The following is a 15,881-nucleotide window of genomic DNA, read 5'->3' as shown; positions in this document are numbered from 1 at the left end:
CATACAGTACTTCTGAAAATGTAGCCTCAGCGTTGTACTGTGCACTCGTGAAAATGCAGCTCTTTGAAAAAGCAGACTCTAAATGCACTCTAATTGGTTTGTGCTGATCATGTGGCCCTTCCCTGATTGGATCCTGCTCATTATAACATCTTATTCCCTGATTGGTCGCCCTTTATGGAAGAAAACCAAATTCACGCATATCAATCACAGAAGAGTTGTTTTCCATGGCACTTCTTGTGCTGCTTACCTACTGTATATGCATCTAAATTATGTTTTGTACAGTTTGAATTGCCACATACATGTGCAAAAGGCAAATCATCTACTGTTCACTACAGATTTGCGGTCAGTCCTGTGGCTGGCAATGCTGCAACTCCTTCAAGGATTTTTCTGCCAATGCATGCATGCCCAGTGTATGCAAACATCTTTGTCTTATGCACTTTTGGTAATTTTAGTTTGGACATTTAGCATGAAACACTTTTGTAAACACTATGAAAATGCTAGCATGGACAGAGATGCTGTTTTTTTAAATGAAAATAATGTAGTGCGAACATAGTCTTAACGTAATTACTACATATGCAGTTTAATCCAGTATAGTCCACATCATTTGTACACCACATTGTTTCTTCATTGCTGTCTTTGATTACGAAAGGAGGTGTGGAGATAAAGTGACTGTTTAAATGGTAAAAGGCAGACAAAATTGGTGTCACTTATGAATTGATGGAAAGGGTTTTCTGTGTAATTTTCGTAATGTTAAAATGTGTTTACCCTCAACCGTATACTGGATAAGTGGGTTAAGGAAACAAATGACCGTGTGTGGGTTTTTTTTTAATATTAATAGAGCTTTTGTGCCCCTATATAACCAACAAAGTAATATGGCATCATATGCTATACATATGCGTGCCGGCAATAGTTATTCTGTAATAACCAGCCATCGTTCATTTTAAGATGTTCTGACTGGCAACAACAACAACAATAACCTTTATTTATATAGCGCATTTTCATACAAATAATGTAGCTCAAAGTGCTTTACATGATGAAGAAAGAGAAAAAAAAGACAAAGTAAGAATTAAAATCAGAGAACACTAATTAACATAGAAATAAAGTAAGGTCCGATGACCAGGGAGGACAGTAAAAACAATAAAAACTCCAGATGGCTGGAGAAAAAATAAAATCTGCAGGGGTTCAAGGCCACGAGACCGCCCAGTCCCCTCTGGGCATTCTACCTAACATAAATGATCAGTCCTCTTTGTATTCAGGGTTCTAATGGAAGGACTTCATGATGATGATGGTTTTGTGGACTTCTGGCCTTTAATCCATCAATGTAGGGACATCGTGGTGCTTTGATTAGGTGGTGGTGGCTCAAGTCGCCACCATAGAAAACCGGAAAAATAACAAAGTAGGGGTTAGTACGGATTTTGGAGCCACCATGAATAGTAATGATAATTAATTGAATATACAGAACATTCTAACAATAACCATGTTTTCTAGTAAGTCATTTGATTCTCAGTGTAAGAACTTGTCAGTTTGATGAACAAAACAGGAAATTTGGCATATTTACTAATGTCCTCAGTGAAGGTAGTCCAGATGTAAATCAGCTGGACGTTAACTAGGTTTCTTTTATACTTTTACAGGTGGTCACTTTCAGCTTCCACCCTGATCTGCTACTGTTTATCTTTTGTTGCTCCTCTTTCACCTTTTTTTGCACTGCAATATTGTTTGCAACCTGCAGATTTCCTTTACTTTTAAACTCATACATGCAAGGGACCATAATCACCTCAATATGAATATCAGTTTAACTGAGGCCTATTTCCTCAAAGTACAGTATGTATGAAAAGTGCATTTCTTTAAAAGAAATTGACTGAAGTCCAGTTCAAGCCACCCAGTGTGCTCAGTGCCACTGGGATAGTCCATTGCCCCTTTTGACCCCTAACAGGATTAAGTTGTTTTGAGAATATTATGTTATGTTAAAGTATAATCATTAGAATACACAAGTTACTTTGGATTACTAAAAGTCAGCAAAATTTGTATGTTGCCATTATAACTAAAATTAGATTGAAAAAAGGTTTGCCTGCCTGGGACTGAAGATTCAGCAGATTTCATAACTGATTGGCTCTGGCGCTAGTGTAGTGTAGTATACATTTGAAAAACAGAATATAAGTGAAAGAGATGGTGACATTTTGTTTTTCCTGTTTAATCATAATTACTTTTTACAGTTAATAGCCAAAAGTCAGGTTGCAAATACAAGGGGAACCACAAAATAACAAGAATTTTTTTTCTGGAAGCTGGAGGAACATTAGTTCTGAGGTTTTGCCGCTAGGTATGTCTACTAGACTGCCCCCCTGAATCATTTGGCCAAGTGGAGTCCTTGAAGTGCTCAAGCGATTGCGTGATACAGTGCAGAGAAACAACCTGAACTGTGGTGATCAGGCAAGTGGCTTCTGCATTACAGCAACACTCCCACCACACAGCATCGAGTGGGCTGCAGTTTCTCACGAAAAACGGGATGACAACAGTTTCCCTACTCCCCGAACCTTGCACCCTGCGATTTTTTCTTATTTCCACAAATGAAGAGAGATAGCATTTCCAGGATGTAAAGGAAGTCAAGAAGCAAACAACGAGGTACTGAAGGCAATCACTTTGCAACAGTTTCAGAACAGTTTTGAATAATGGAGAAAGCGGTGGGAGAAATGTATTGCAAATTTTGGAAATGTTCGATTCTCATTATTTTTGGGCCCCACTTTGTATTATGCTATAGATTAAAGTTCCATGCTGATGTCTGACTTGGTTTCTAACACCCATCTATCTCTAATAATTAGAAAGGGTTACTAATATAATGAAGAGAGTTACAGATTTAGTGTGTGGGAGCTTCGGTTTCATGTGTAAAGTAGAAATATATCTTCTAGATCTTTTGTAATGTTTATTATTTCTTTATATTTAAGTTATTTTCACATCACGTGATGGAAATAGCAATTATTTTTGCCACCTTTTCATATTTATCATAGTAAAACGTTCACTTTAATATCAGTCCAGTCAAATGAGAAGCCCATGTATAAGTCAGCTCTTGAAGCCCGAAAAATCGATCATAAATCAGACCCTGACTTATATGCTCATTCAAAAACGCAATTATTTATTTATTTTTTTTTTTATTTTTTTTTTACATCTTCTTGCCTCCTCCGTTCTCACAGTTTCTCAGAGCCATCAAATTTTATTGCAACAGTGCAGTTACCAATTTCTTTTGCCACTTCAACGATGTTTAATTTAAAACCAGCTTCATATTGTCTTCTAATCGAACACTCCATTGTAGATAAGGGATGCTCTTACAATAAAGGTGTATGAGGGTGTGAGATACAAAAAACACACAACAGTGCAAACATTGGTTGGAGAGAGGAGAAAGAGATGAGGAAAAGAGGACGGAATAGTTTGGGTATTACCGTTGATTTGGATCACGAGCGATTAGGTACAATCGGGAGAGAGAGGCCTTTGGTTGGAAACGTTAGGGGATGCACACCAGGGTTCAGGAGGTGATACAGCGGACTGGGATTGCTAGTTTGACCCACATAGAAAAAATTGATTTTAACCTCCACGGCAGTGTGTTTTGATGGACTCCATGGTTACTAGCGGCATTAGCGGTGGTGGGTTCATATCATAATCTCTTGGACCAATAGTGTGAGTTTTCCGCATTTGACTTATATGACCAACATTATAAAATACCAGAAATTATACAATAAAATCAAGTCCCAAATTATCTGTGGGAGAACTTATTCATGAGTATATATGGTAGTTGCTTTTTAGGTAAGCATGTCCTCACTCTCATCTTTTCTTTTATAAGAAGTAAACTGCTGTCTAAATGGAGAATGATGTCACATAATTAACCAAGTTGTAGTGCCTGAAGAGAGAAATTTGTAAATCTTTGCTCTTAAAAATGCATAAACCTTTTAAGTAGAATAATCATCTACCCTGCCTACCTTCAGTATGGTTTTCAAGCACTTGAGATCTAAATGGATGACACATAGCACTCCACCTGTACTCAAGTGTCACTTAGCTGCTACTGGAGAATGAGGGAAGCACATTATAATTAATGTATCTCTGGATAAATTTAATTATAATGTGCTTCCCTCATTCTCCAGTAGCACTGAATGATGAGTGCATGATCCAGAGAGTAATAATAAATGGAAAATAAGTATTCAAACAAAAAGAACCAGATCAATAAAATAATCCCTCTTTCCTAATAGCTTTTATAATGGAAGTCAAAATTCAGATACTGTATTTGAAAGCCACCAGGGTCGCACAAGCCAGTGAGGTCTTAGTGCCGGTCCCAAGCCCAGGTAAATTGGGGAGGGTTGTGTTAGAAAAAGGGCATCCAACATAAAGCCTGTCCCAAATCAAACATGCAGGTGAGAAACAAAATGTCCATTCCAGATTGGTCGAGATCTAGGCTACCAACGACTGGTACCGATGCTGCTGACCAGCAGAGTTATCGGCAGGAACTATGCTATGGTTAGGTGAAGAAGGTGATGAAGAATAAGAGGGGGAAAATAGGACCAGAAACAACAGAAGAGGAGGAAGGGAAGGAGTGTGGAGTTTAGAGACGAAGCTTTGAATGCTGGCCAACATGATAGAGCATAGAAAAGTAGATATACTGTGTGCACAGGAAACCAATTGGAAAGGGAGTAAGTTCAGGTGGGTTCAAACTGTTCTACCATGGTGTGGACGTGAAAAGAACCCGGGTAGGGGTAATTGTAAAGGAAGAGTAGGTTTGTAGTGTTTTGGAGATGAAGAGAATGTCTGACACAGTAATGAGCATAAAGTTGGAAATCAAAGGGGTAATATTAAATGTTATCAGCACATATGAGTATACCAAAAGAAGAAAGAGTGCTGATCAGAGCGGACCTTAATGGGCATGTAGGCAAAGGGAATAGTGGTGATGTGGTTGTGATGGACAGGTATGGTGTTAAGGAGAAAAATGATGAGCAGGTGGTTTGATTTTGCAAAAAGGATGGAAATGGCAGTGATGAATACATATTTTAAGAAGAAGGACGAATACTGGGTGACGTATAAGAGTGGAGAAAGGTATATTATGTCCTATATAGGAGATGCAATGTGAAAGAGAATAGAAACTGTAAGGTGATGGCAGGGGAAAGTATACTGTAGCTAGAAAGCATCGAACAGTGGTATACAGTTTGAATTTTGAGGTGAAAAAGAGGAAGAGAGTGAGAATGGAACCAAGGATTAGGTGGTGAAAGCTGAAAGAGGAAAACTATTATGTGAAATTCAGAGAGGAAATGAGACAGATGCTGGGTGGTGGTGGTAAAGACAGAATAGACAATTGAAACATGGAAAGAGCGAGGAAGGTGCTTGGTGTGACATCTAAACAGAGAAAGGAAGACAAAGAGACTTGGTGGTGAAATGAGTAAGTAAAGGAAAGCATAAACAGGAATTGGTTAGCGAAAAAGAATTGGGATTACCAGAGGGATGATGAAAGCAGACAGGTGTACAAAGAGATGCAGCGCAAGGTGAAGAGAGAGGTGGAGAAGGCAAAGAAAGAAGCATATGTTCAGCCATATGAGAAGCTGGACATAATATAAGGAGAAAAGCACATGTTCCATTAGGCCAGACAGAGGGACAGAGTAGGGAAGGATGTGCTGCAGGTTAGGGTGATAAACGATTCAAATGGAAATTTGCTGACAACCAAGTGCTTTGAATATATGGAAGGAGTACTTTGAAGAACTTATCATGTCAGATCAGGTCAGGCTGGGGAGTATGCACTGGTACAGGGGGTTCGCCCCCCTGCTCACTTCACTCGCCAACAACCCCCCCCCTAGCCAGCCACTTTGCATCTCTGCCGCTCGCGTTGTGAGGGGGCTGAACACACCACAAGGAGACGCGCTCACTCCTCTGAAACCCTCTCTTAAACGTTGATACAATGGGAAACAAATACAGTTTTTTTTTTTACCTCCTCTTTGCTCGATCAGCTGTTGCTGCTGCCGTGCCGCGTGATCTGCATCTTGCACATCGCTTCAAACATTTAAAAGCCTGTACAGCAGCTGTCCTAATCTTGGCCTTTTATTTCTGGCCCCGGGCATAGTTGAATCTCTTGGCACAGTCTCATCTCGCGGGATGTGAGTTCTTGATATTTTAGTTTATAATTTAAAAACAGAATAAGAATCTGTAAATCAAACAACATCACATTAAAGTTCAATAAATTCTGAAAAGAATGATACCAAACATATATATGTAGATTTTAAAATAAGCCTGATTTAAAGCGTCTTTTCTCATGATGCTTTACATGAACTTTGTGTTCAGTGTTGGGCCTTTGCTTTTTTCCTTTTATCGTTCCTTCCTTTCATCTCTTTGGTAGACTTTCTCCTGTAGACATTAAGAACTCCTGTGCTTTTCCTAATTCACTAAATGGGAGTCTTTATAAATGATCAGAGCACTGTTCTCTTTTAACTGTGGCCAATGCTGTTCTCTATAAAAATCTGACAAATTGAATTTGCAATTAGCTTTCATTCTGGGCAAACAGCTCAGGGGAGATGGCCTGGTGCACTGTGCACATGTATAAAAAGGCTTTTAAGCTTTGAGATTAATTGTATATAGAATCTGCTAGTCAGTGACCTATTCCTTTACCACCTAACAACCTTAAATATGTTTCTGTTCACAAGGAATATCGCCATTTTGTTTTAAATAAATATATAATGTTTTTTCCTGTATTCTCCACCAGTCTTATAATCTGTAAAAACGAGTCTATGCAACTCAATACAAACATCTTGTCATCTTTGTCTCTTCCAAGGTCCAGCTCTTCTTGTTCCATTGGGTTGCCTGGTTTCTCCGAATGAAACGTCCTGGAGAGACTGGAGACCCTGAACGCCCCCCCTGCAGCTCAAACCTCAGAAGATGTTCTTCCACCTCTGGCAGTTTGCATTCTCCTCCAGAACAAAATCACCATGTTCACGTGACATCATCTCACCTGCAGACCCCGTCAACCTTGACCATGGGTGGTATCCATACATCCTCCCTCAATAACAATGGCAACCTCCTCTACATAGGCTTTCAAAACCTGGATGATCCCTCTCAGCTCCATGATTCCCACCAGCTCCCCGGACAGCACTCACGTACCCCATCAGTGCATCAACACCAGCCACCTCTGATCACTCGCAAGGGCAGCCCACCACCTCACCACATTCAGGGCGGGGAGATGACGAGCTTTGGGAGCCCTCCATCCCACAATGCCTTGGGCTCATTGGGAGGCACCAATGGCTTGCCTGGTTTGAGTGTTTTAGCCAGTGTGGAGGGTGGCACCTGTAGCAGCGGACTTGGCGTCGGGACAGCAGGGATTGGCAGCATTGGGGATCCCCAGTTAAACTCCATCTTAGAGGAAGTACGTTTTATTGCTGATCGATTCAGAGAACAAGATGCAGGGGAGACAATCACTGAACAGTGGAAGTTTGCAGCAGCTGTGATCGACCGACTCTGTTTGGTAGCTTTTAGTATCTTCAACATCATCTGCACAATCTCCATCCTCATGTCAGCGCCCAACTTCGTAGAGGCCGTTTCCAAGGACTTCATCTAAGTGGATTGCTTCAAATTGGCCTTAACCTTAAAGCCTTTTCTTACAGATATGCTACTTTATTCAGAGAACGGATGCTTGAAAGCATTCAAAGTCCAGGACTCATTAGCCAGTCTCTGATTTCACTTTCCATGTGTACTCTGTGAACCCATCTACAGCATCGGAGGCAAGGAGTCAAGATCAGTGAATTCTCTTTCTTCAATTTCACAACAAATGCCATTTGCTAGGTGTTACATAATACTGTATATTTTGAGGGGTGTCTGATACAGTATAAGCATGATGATGGGCCACTTGGTATCAAGCAGAATCTACGAACCTCCAATTCTTGATGGTGTTGTCCCTTTGGAATATGAATGTGAGTGTTCTTGGTGATAATGTTCATTTCAAACAAGCCAACAACAGTGCCTGTAAAGCATATTACCAGCCTTCCCTAGTAACTTTATTTTGTTAAATTAAGAATCTTAATGTATTTGTTTATTTTTTACCATTGATTAACATACAGTTCATTTTTTTATTCATGAATTAATTTTAAACCTCCCTTTCGACTTCAGGATCAAGGAGGATTGGAGCCTATCTTAGCAGCGTTAAGCACAGGCAGGAACCCACTACCGCTGGTATGCTTGATCTTCTTAGGGCGTGCTGATGTACACCAATCCTCCCACATACCAGACAAGTGCCAGTCACCAGTCAACTTGAACAGCATGTCTTTGAGATTTGTAATTATCATCCCTGACGAACCCTAGAATCAACTGGGGAAAACACAGAAGTTTTGCCTTCACTCTGCAACGCACTCACAGTACCAGTGTATGTGCCAGCAATGATATCCAGCAACTTTGGCAGTATCACACAGGGCAGCTCAATCAAACTGAGTTGAACATTTTACGAAAATCAACAAAGGCAGCAAAGAAACTCTTGTCACAGAAGGTCTCCCATATCACATTAGGATCGGCAGTCACACCCAAATCCAGAAGTTCCTCACACTGTGTGCAAACTCATTAGAAACAGCTTGATCTTGGAGTTTGGCCAGGTCCAGCCTAATTTTCCTAGCAGGTGGTATTGTACTGGACCTAAGCTGGATCTTCAGAGTAGCAACAACAAGTCTGTGGTCAGAATTCACAAACTGGGCCCTTCTGTAGACCCTGCAGTTCTGTAGGAGCCTCCAGCATCTGTCCACAAGGGTGTGATCGATCTCCTTCACCGCACCACCAGTACTAGAGTACCAAGTCCAATGATGAGGCTCAGGTTGCTAGGAACCAGGATACAGCAATCCACAGCCCCTGACCATTTGCACAGTCAAGGAACATGGTGCCACTTTCAGCACAGTCGCCACACCCATGGGGACTGACACAATTCTCATAGCCAGCCCTGTCAGTGCCAGAGTTTGCATTAAAGTCACTCATGACCAGAGGAGTGTCATATCACAAGCACAAATCAACCACTGAGCAAAGTTGCAAATAAAATGTCTCCTACACCGAGACATCACTCACTGTGGTCGGCGCATACACTGAGACAACCGACAAGACATCCAAAGTGGGCCTTAATCTGAGTTTCATAATACACTTATTGAAAGGAGTGACATTCAACACCATCGGAAAGAGTCGATCTGCTACAGCAACAGCTATTCCTGAGTATGAGAACCATCAGAGCAACCAGACCAATAAAATGTGTACCTACTTAGAGATCTGGCCGGTGCCAGTTCTGTATGTGAAGTTTTATGGTGGCTAGAGTGACAATCCTGCCACCTACCCTAAGTTCTCTCTGTAAGTTGGAGGACCACTTGAAGGGCCAGACACAGTTTCTATGTCATAGCTAGGACCAAGAAGAACTTATAAATTTAGAAAATGAGACACAGTGTAGATTGGATGAATTGGAAATAGTAAATCACAAAGTGTCAGGGGTTCGCAAAGCTGAAGTGAGGAAGCTATGAAGATGATGAAAAGTGGAAAAGCAGTTGGCACGGACAATATACCAATAGAGGAATGGAGATGTTTAGGTGAGATGGCAATAGTTTTAACTTGATTGTGTAACAAAATCTTAAAAAGCAAGAAGATGCCTGAGGATTTGTGAAGTATATTAGTACCAATTTTCAAGAACAAAGAAAATGTGCAGGTCTGTGCTAACTACAGGGGTCTAAAGTTGATCAGCCACACCATGAAAATATGGGAAAGATTGTTGGATGCAAGGCTGAGAGGAGTGGTGGCGATCTACTAGCAGAAATATGGTTTCATGCCAGGAAAAAGTATTAAAGATGCAATATTTGCTTTAAGGAATTACATTGTGTGTTTGTGGACTTAGAGAAAGTATATGACGGTGGAACAAGAGACAGTTATGGTATTGTACAAGGAGGTCGGGATTAGCAGAAAAGTATTTAGGAGTGGTGCAGGATATGTATAAGGACAGTATGACTATGGTGAGGTTTGGGGCGAAATAGCCTGGTTCAAAGTCAGAGTGGGATTACATCAGGGATTAGCTTTAAATCCTTTCCTGTTTGCAATGGTGATGGACAGGTTGACAGATGAGGTCAGATAGGGGTCTCTATGGACTATGGTGTTCACAGATGACATTGTAATTTGTAGTTAGAGTAGACAGCAGGTTGAGACAAACCTAGAGAGGTGGAGGCACGCACTGGACAGAAGGGGAATGAAAGTCAATAGGAGAAAGACGGAGTACATGTGCGTGGTGGAGGAATGTAACTGTAAGGACCAGAGGTGGTGAAGGTAGATGAATTTAGATACTTGGGTTCAACAGTCCAAAGCAACAGGAGAGTGTGGCAGAAAGGTGAAGAAGAGAGTGCAGGCAGGGTGGACTGTGTGAAGAAGAGTGATTTGTGATAGAAGAGTACCTGCAAAAGTGAAAGAGAAGTCTATAAAACAGTAGTGAGACCAGCTATGTTGTATGGTTTTGAGACCAACAGTGAAGAAAAGACGGAGGCAGAGCTGGAAGTTGACGGGTACATCAGGTAAAGAATGTTGAGGATGGAACTGCCAGGCAAAGCAAAAGAGGAAAGGCCAAAGAGGAATTTAATGGATGTGGTGAGGGAGGACATGAAGGCCGTCAGTGTGGCAGAAAATGATGTAAAGACCAGGATAGATGAATACGGATGATCCACTGTGGTGACCCCTAACCGAAAGGAAAAGAAGATGAAGAAGTTAGAATGTGTCATGTTGGCATACAAAGCAAAATGTAGCTGAAAAAATTGGCCAATAGGTATAGTGCTTGTACTAATCTTTCTTGAAATTGCTGGTTTTCTAGCCAAACTAGGGGTTCGCCCCCTGCTCACTTCACTCGCCAACCAACCAAAGCCAGCCACTTTGCATCTCTGCCGCTCGCGTTGTGAGGGGGCTGAACACACCACAAGGAGACGCGCTCACTCCTCTGAAACCCTCTCTTAAACGGTGATACAATGGGAAACAAATACAGTTTTTTTTTTTTTTTACCTCCTCTTTGCTCGATCAGCTGCTGCTGCTGCTGCTGCCGCGTGATCTGCATCTTGCACAGCACTTCAAACATTTAAAAGCCTGTACAGCAGCTGTCCTAATCTTGGCCTTTTATTTCTGGCCCCGGGCATAGTTGAATCTCTTGGCACAGTCTCATCTCGCGGGATGTGAGTTCTTGATATTTTAGTTTATAATTTAAAAACAGAATAAGAATCTGTAAATCAAACAACATCACATTAAAGTTCAATAAATTCTGAAAAGAATGATACCAAACATATATATGTAGATTTTAAAATAAGCCTGATTTAAAGCGTGACAAAACGTCATCCTACACCTTGACCCTGTACACATCTTTTCTCATGATGCTTTACATGAACTTTGTGTTCAGTGTTGGGCCTTTGCTTTTTTCCTTTTATCGTTCCTTCCTTTCATCTCTTTGGTAGACTTTCTCCTGTAGACATTAAGAACTCCTGTGCTTTTCCTAATTCACTAAATGGGAGTCTTTATAAATGATCAGAGCACTGTTCTCTTTTAACTGTGGCCAATGCTGTTCTCTATAAAAATCTGACAAATTGAATTTGCAATTAGCTTTCATTCTGGGCAAACAGCTCAGGGGAGATGGCCTGGTGCACTGTGCACATGTATAAAAAGGCTTTTAAGCTTTGAGATTAATTGTATATAGAATCTGCTAGTCAGTGACCTATTCCTTTACCACCTAACAACCTTAAATATGTTTCTGTTCACAAGGAATATCACCATTTTGTTTTAAATAAATAATGTTTTTCCTGTATTCTCCACCAGTCTTATAATCTGTAAAAACGAGTCTATGCAACTCAATACAAACATCTTGTCATCTTTGTCTCTTCCAAGGTCCAGCTCTTCTTGTTCCATTGGGTTGCCTGGTTTCTCCGAATGAAACGTCCTGGAGAGACTGGAGACCCTGAACGCCCCCCCTGCAGCTCAAACCTCAGAAGATGTTCTTCCACCTCTGGCAGTTTGCATTCTCCTCCAGAACAAAATCACCATGTTCACGTGACATCATCTCACCTGCAGACCCCGTCAACCTTGACCATGGGTGGTATCCATACATCCTCCCTCAATAACAATGGCAACCTCCTCTACATAGGCTTTCAAAACCTGGATGATCCCTCTCAGCTCCATGATTCCCACCAGCTCCCCGGACAGCACTCACGTACCCCATCAGTGCATCAACACCAGCCACCTCTGATCACTCGCAAGGGCAGCCCACCACCTCACCACATTCAGGGCGGGGAGATGACGAGCTTTGGGAGCCCTCCATCCCACAATGCCTTGGGCTCATTGGGAGGCACCAATGGCTTGCCTGGTTTGAGTGTTTTAGCCAGTGTGGAGGGTGGCACCTGTAGCAGCGGACTTGGCGTCGGGACAGCAGGGATTGGCAGCATTGGGGATCCCCAGTTAAACTCCATCTTAGAGGAAGTACGTTTTATTGCTGATCGATTCAGAGAACAAGATGCAGGGGAGACAATCACTGAACAGTGGAAGTTTGCAGCAGCTGTGATCGACCGACTCTGTTTGGTAGCTTTTAGTATCTTCAACATCATCTGCACAATCTCCATCCTCATGTCAGCGCCCAACTTCGTAGAGGCCGTTTCCAAGGACTTCATCTAAGTGGATTGCTTCAAATTGGCCTTAACCTTAAAGCCTTTTCTTACAGATATGCTACTTTATTCAGAGAACGGATGCTTTCTGAAAGCATTCAAAGGCCAGGACTCATTAGCCAGACTCTGAGCTCGTTTCAGTTTCCATGTGTAGTGTGGCTACCCATCTACTACAATGGAGCAAGGAGGCAGACTTTTAATTCTCTTTCTTTAATTTCACAACATATGCCATTTGCTAGGTGTTACATAATACTGTATATTTTGAGGGGTGTCTGATACAGTATAAGCATGATGATGGGCCACTTGGTATCAAGCAGAATCTACGAACCTCCAATTCTTGATGGTGTTGTCCCTTTGGAATATGAATGTGAGTGTTCTTGGTGATAATGTTCATTTCAAACAAGCCAACAACAGTGCCTGTAAAGCATATTACCAGCCTTCCCTAGTAACTTTATTTTGTTAAATTAAGAATCTTAATGTATTTGTTTATTTTTTACCATTGATTAACATACAGTTCATTTTTTTATTCATGAATTAATTTTAAACCTCCCCTTTCGACTTCAGGATCAAGGAGGATTGGAGCCTATCTTAGCAGCGTTAAGCACAAGGCAGGAACCCACTACCGCTGGTATGCTTGATCTTCTTAGGGCGTGCTGATGTACACCAATCCTCTTCCACATACCAGACAAGTGCCGAGTCACCAGTCAACTTGAGCCGCATGTCTTTGAGATTTGTAATTATCACAAAGGGGTCTGTACAGTTCTATTCACGTAGACATTACAGAGAAGGTTATGTTGACTGTCAGCCAAAAGAATCCAAAATTTGAAACGGGCAAGGGGATGAATTGTTTTTACAGACACCATAGGACAGCTTGCGTAATAGATAATCACCATTTCAAGAATTATTTGATTATTTTTGATATCACAAATGTGTAGGACTGGATGTCTTGGCTCAGTATGCAACAACGGTCTGAAAATACAAGTAATTCATTCCAGCATAGCTCATCAATTCCTACTCACCGTGTTTTTTTAAACGATCTCAAGTCAGCACCATCAGGTTTCAAGTGTGCAAACCCGACAACCAGCTTCTTCACTGCACTTCTTCTTTCCTAATTTCTATTTGAAGCATCTGGCTGGTCGAGTTACCACATCAAGCTGTTAGTCTGCAGAGCACCTTTGAGATTACGTATGGCACATGGAAAGTGGTGTATGAATCTGATATAACCCACACTCTAACTGATTTTTTAAAAGAATGATAGTTCTGTTTCCTTTTCAATCCACAATCTAGGGTCGATATTAGGGTCTAGGCAGACACTTTAAAAGCATCAGTGATAAACTATGAAAGGTGCTTATTCTTCTGATTGTAAAAAAATTGTGTTCTTATTGATTAAATGTTACCCCAAGTAAGCATGCACTTGACTGGGAATGCACAACTTTTCAAAATATATTGCAGTGACTGACATGTCTAAAAGGAGGGTTTTCAGCTCATTAATACTGAACAGAAATCTTAAAAATCAAGATTAAGAGGCGTATCTTTGAGACAGTCAAAGGGAAGTGATCTTAAAGATAGTTTCGGAGAGGCATAGCTGGAATTTGGTCATTGAAGGGATGTGATTTTATAATAGCTGTAAGATAAATAATAAAAGGACATGGTCTTAAGATTATTATAAAGAGGTACAGGTGTAAGAGAATTAATGTAGGAATAAAGAATGGTTATTATAATTAGCTAATGGAGTAGCTAGCTTGCTGAAGGCCCCTGTGCAGCGTTCTGAGGTGGGCCCCTCCTGTCCAGCATAACTGTTAGTAATTTATTCACAATTAGATCCTAGGGGTCGGTTTGGCAGTGGCATCTGCGACTGCGTCACTATCTGATCACACACTGGTGACAAACAAACCAGCTCTCTAAATCGAATTTGTAATAACGTTTTTAATTGCTTTACTATAGTTAGCAAAAATAAAAGAAATTGTGGGAATGGAATGTGGAAGGTAGTAGTAGTACATAAATATATGTAAAATGTGGACCGGCTTACTTTTCCAAGTCAACTGTGTGAAGGAAGATGATTAAAATGTAACGTAAGCTAGAAAGTACAAACTGTTCTGTGCTATAAGATGAAGCAATTTCAGTTTGTAACAAATTAAAACGACAACACCAGCTGACAGGACACTACTACACAATCGACCTGTTTTACACAAGTTCTGAGAAAATGGACATCATAAAGTGGTGACGCTCACAAATCCTCACAGTAATGCACAGTAAGCCGTACTAAGATACATAATAAAACAGATTACTGATATGTTAAACCGTTAAAGCTTATAAAATGGAACTGATTGACAAGTCACAAATCATATTACTTATAATATCATTAGCACCTTAAAATACTCGCTTGCTTGCCTTCTGTCGCGCAAAAGTCTCCACGATGTTTGACACGTCAAGTTGTCTGGCACGCTCGTTTACGACTGAAGGTACATCTAAGCCACAGTCTGTCTAGCGACCTAGTACTTCTGATGTCATTTTTGATGAGTTTTGACTTGGAGAGCGGTCATTCACAAGTAGCAACAGTCACTGGTATAGTCAGCAGTAACATGTAAGCCGTGCAAACGTCATTAAAAGTAGGAGTGCACAGTGACCTATCGGCAACAGTTCAGTTACTTCGAAAACAGTCGACTTGGTTGACAGGATGGACTGAAAACCTACATGACAACAATTGAGTGGAAAACACTCCATGTCAGTGCTATAGCGTTCAACGAGAAGATCAGCAGCAGCATACAATTCGCTGTCAGCCATTGAGGTCAGAGTTGATGGTAACAAGCCACTGCATCGAGACTGTGAAACCGCTGTTTTAGTTAAGTCATTCAAATTTCTTTTAAAAATCTATACGCCCCCACGCAGGCCCCCAACTTGTAGGCTTTGCACAATCTGCACAATCCATTGCTACGGTATAGTGTAAGATAAATAATAAAAGGATGTGGTCTTAAGATTATTATAAAGAGTTGTGCGCCTTAAGAGAATTAATAAAGAAGAGTGAATCCTTACATAATTGTAAAGAGTTATGGCTATAAGGTAATTATTAAACGAAAGGGAATCGTAAGATAATTATAAAGTCATGACTATAAGATAATTAATAAAGGAGAATGACCTTTTCATAAATAAAAAGAGATGTATCTTAAGACTTTAATGTAATTAATACAAGATTATGATCTTAAGCTGAGTATAAAGAGGTAAAGCTTTTAAGGGTTC

The 15,881-nt window shown here is 40.8% G+C and overlaps 1 protein-coding gene across 3 annotated transcripts in view; it reads left to right on the top strand.

The window, feature by feature from the left end:
* chrna11 (cholinergic receptor, nicotinic, alpha 11) overlaps positions 1-7,640 on the top strand; it is an 89,424-nt gene extending 81,784 nt beyond the window's left edge. For all 3 annotated transcript variants that reach the window (XM_039752168.1, XM_039752160.1, XM_039752176.1), the window contains one exon: positions 6,791-7,640. In XM_039752168.1, the coding sequence (XP_039608102.1) occupies positions 6,791-7,570 (780 nt within the window). In that variant the 3' untranslated portion in view covers positions 7,571-7,640. The remainder of the gene's footprint in view (positions 1-6,790) is intronic.
* The last annotated feature ends 8,241 nt before the right edge of the window (positions 7,641-15,881 follow it).

The sequence above is a fragment of the Polypterus senegalus genome, chromosome 1 (assembly GCF_016835505.1).
Source record: "Polypterus senegalus isolate Bchr_013 chromosome 1, ASM1683550v1, whole genome shotgun sequence".
Classification (NCBI taxonomy): domain Eukaryota; kingdom Metazoa; phylum Chordata; class Cladistia; order Polypteriformes; family Polypteridae; genus Polypterus; species Polypterus senegalus.
This window is presented reverse-complemented; position numbering and strand designations above follow the sequence as displayed.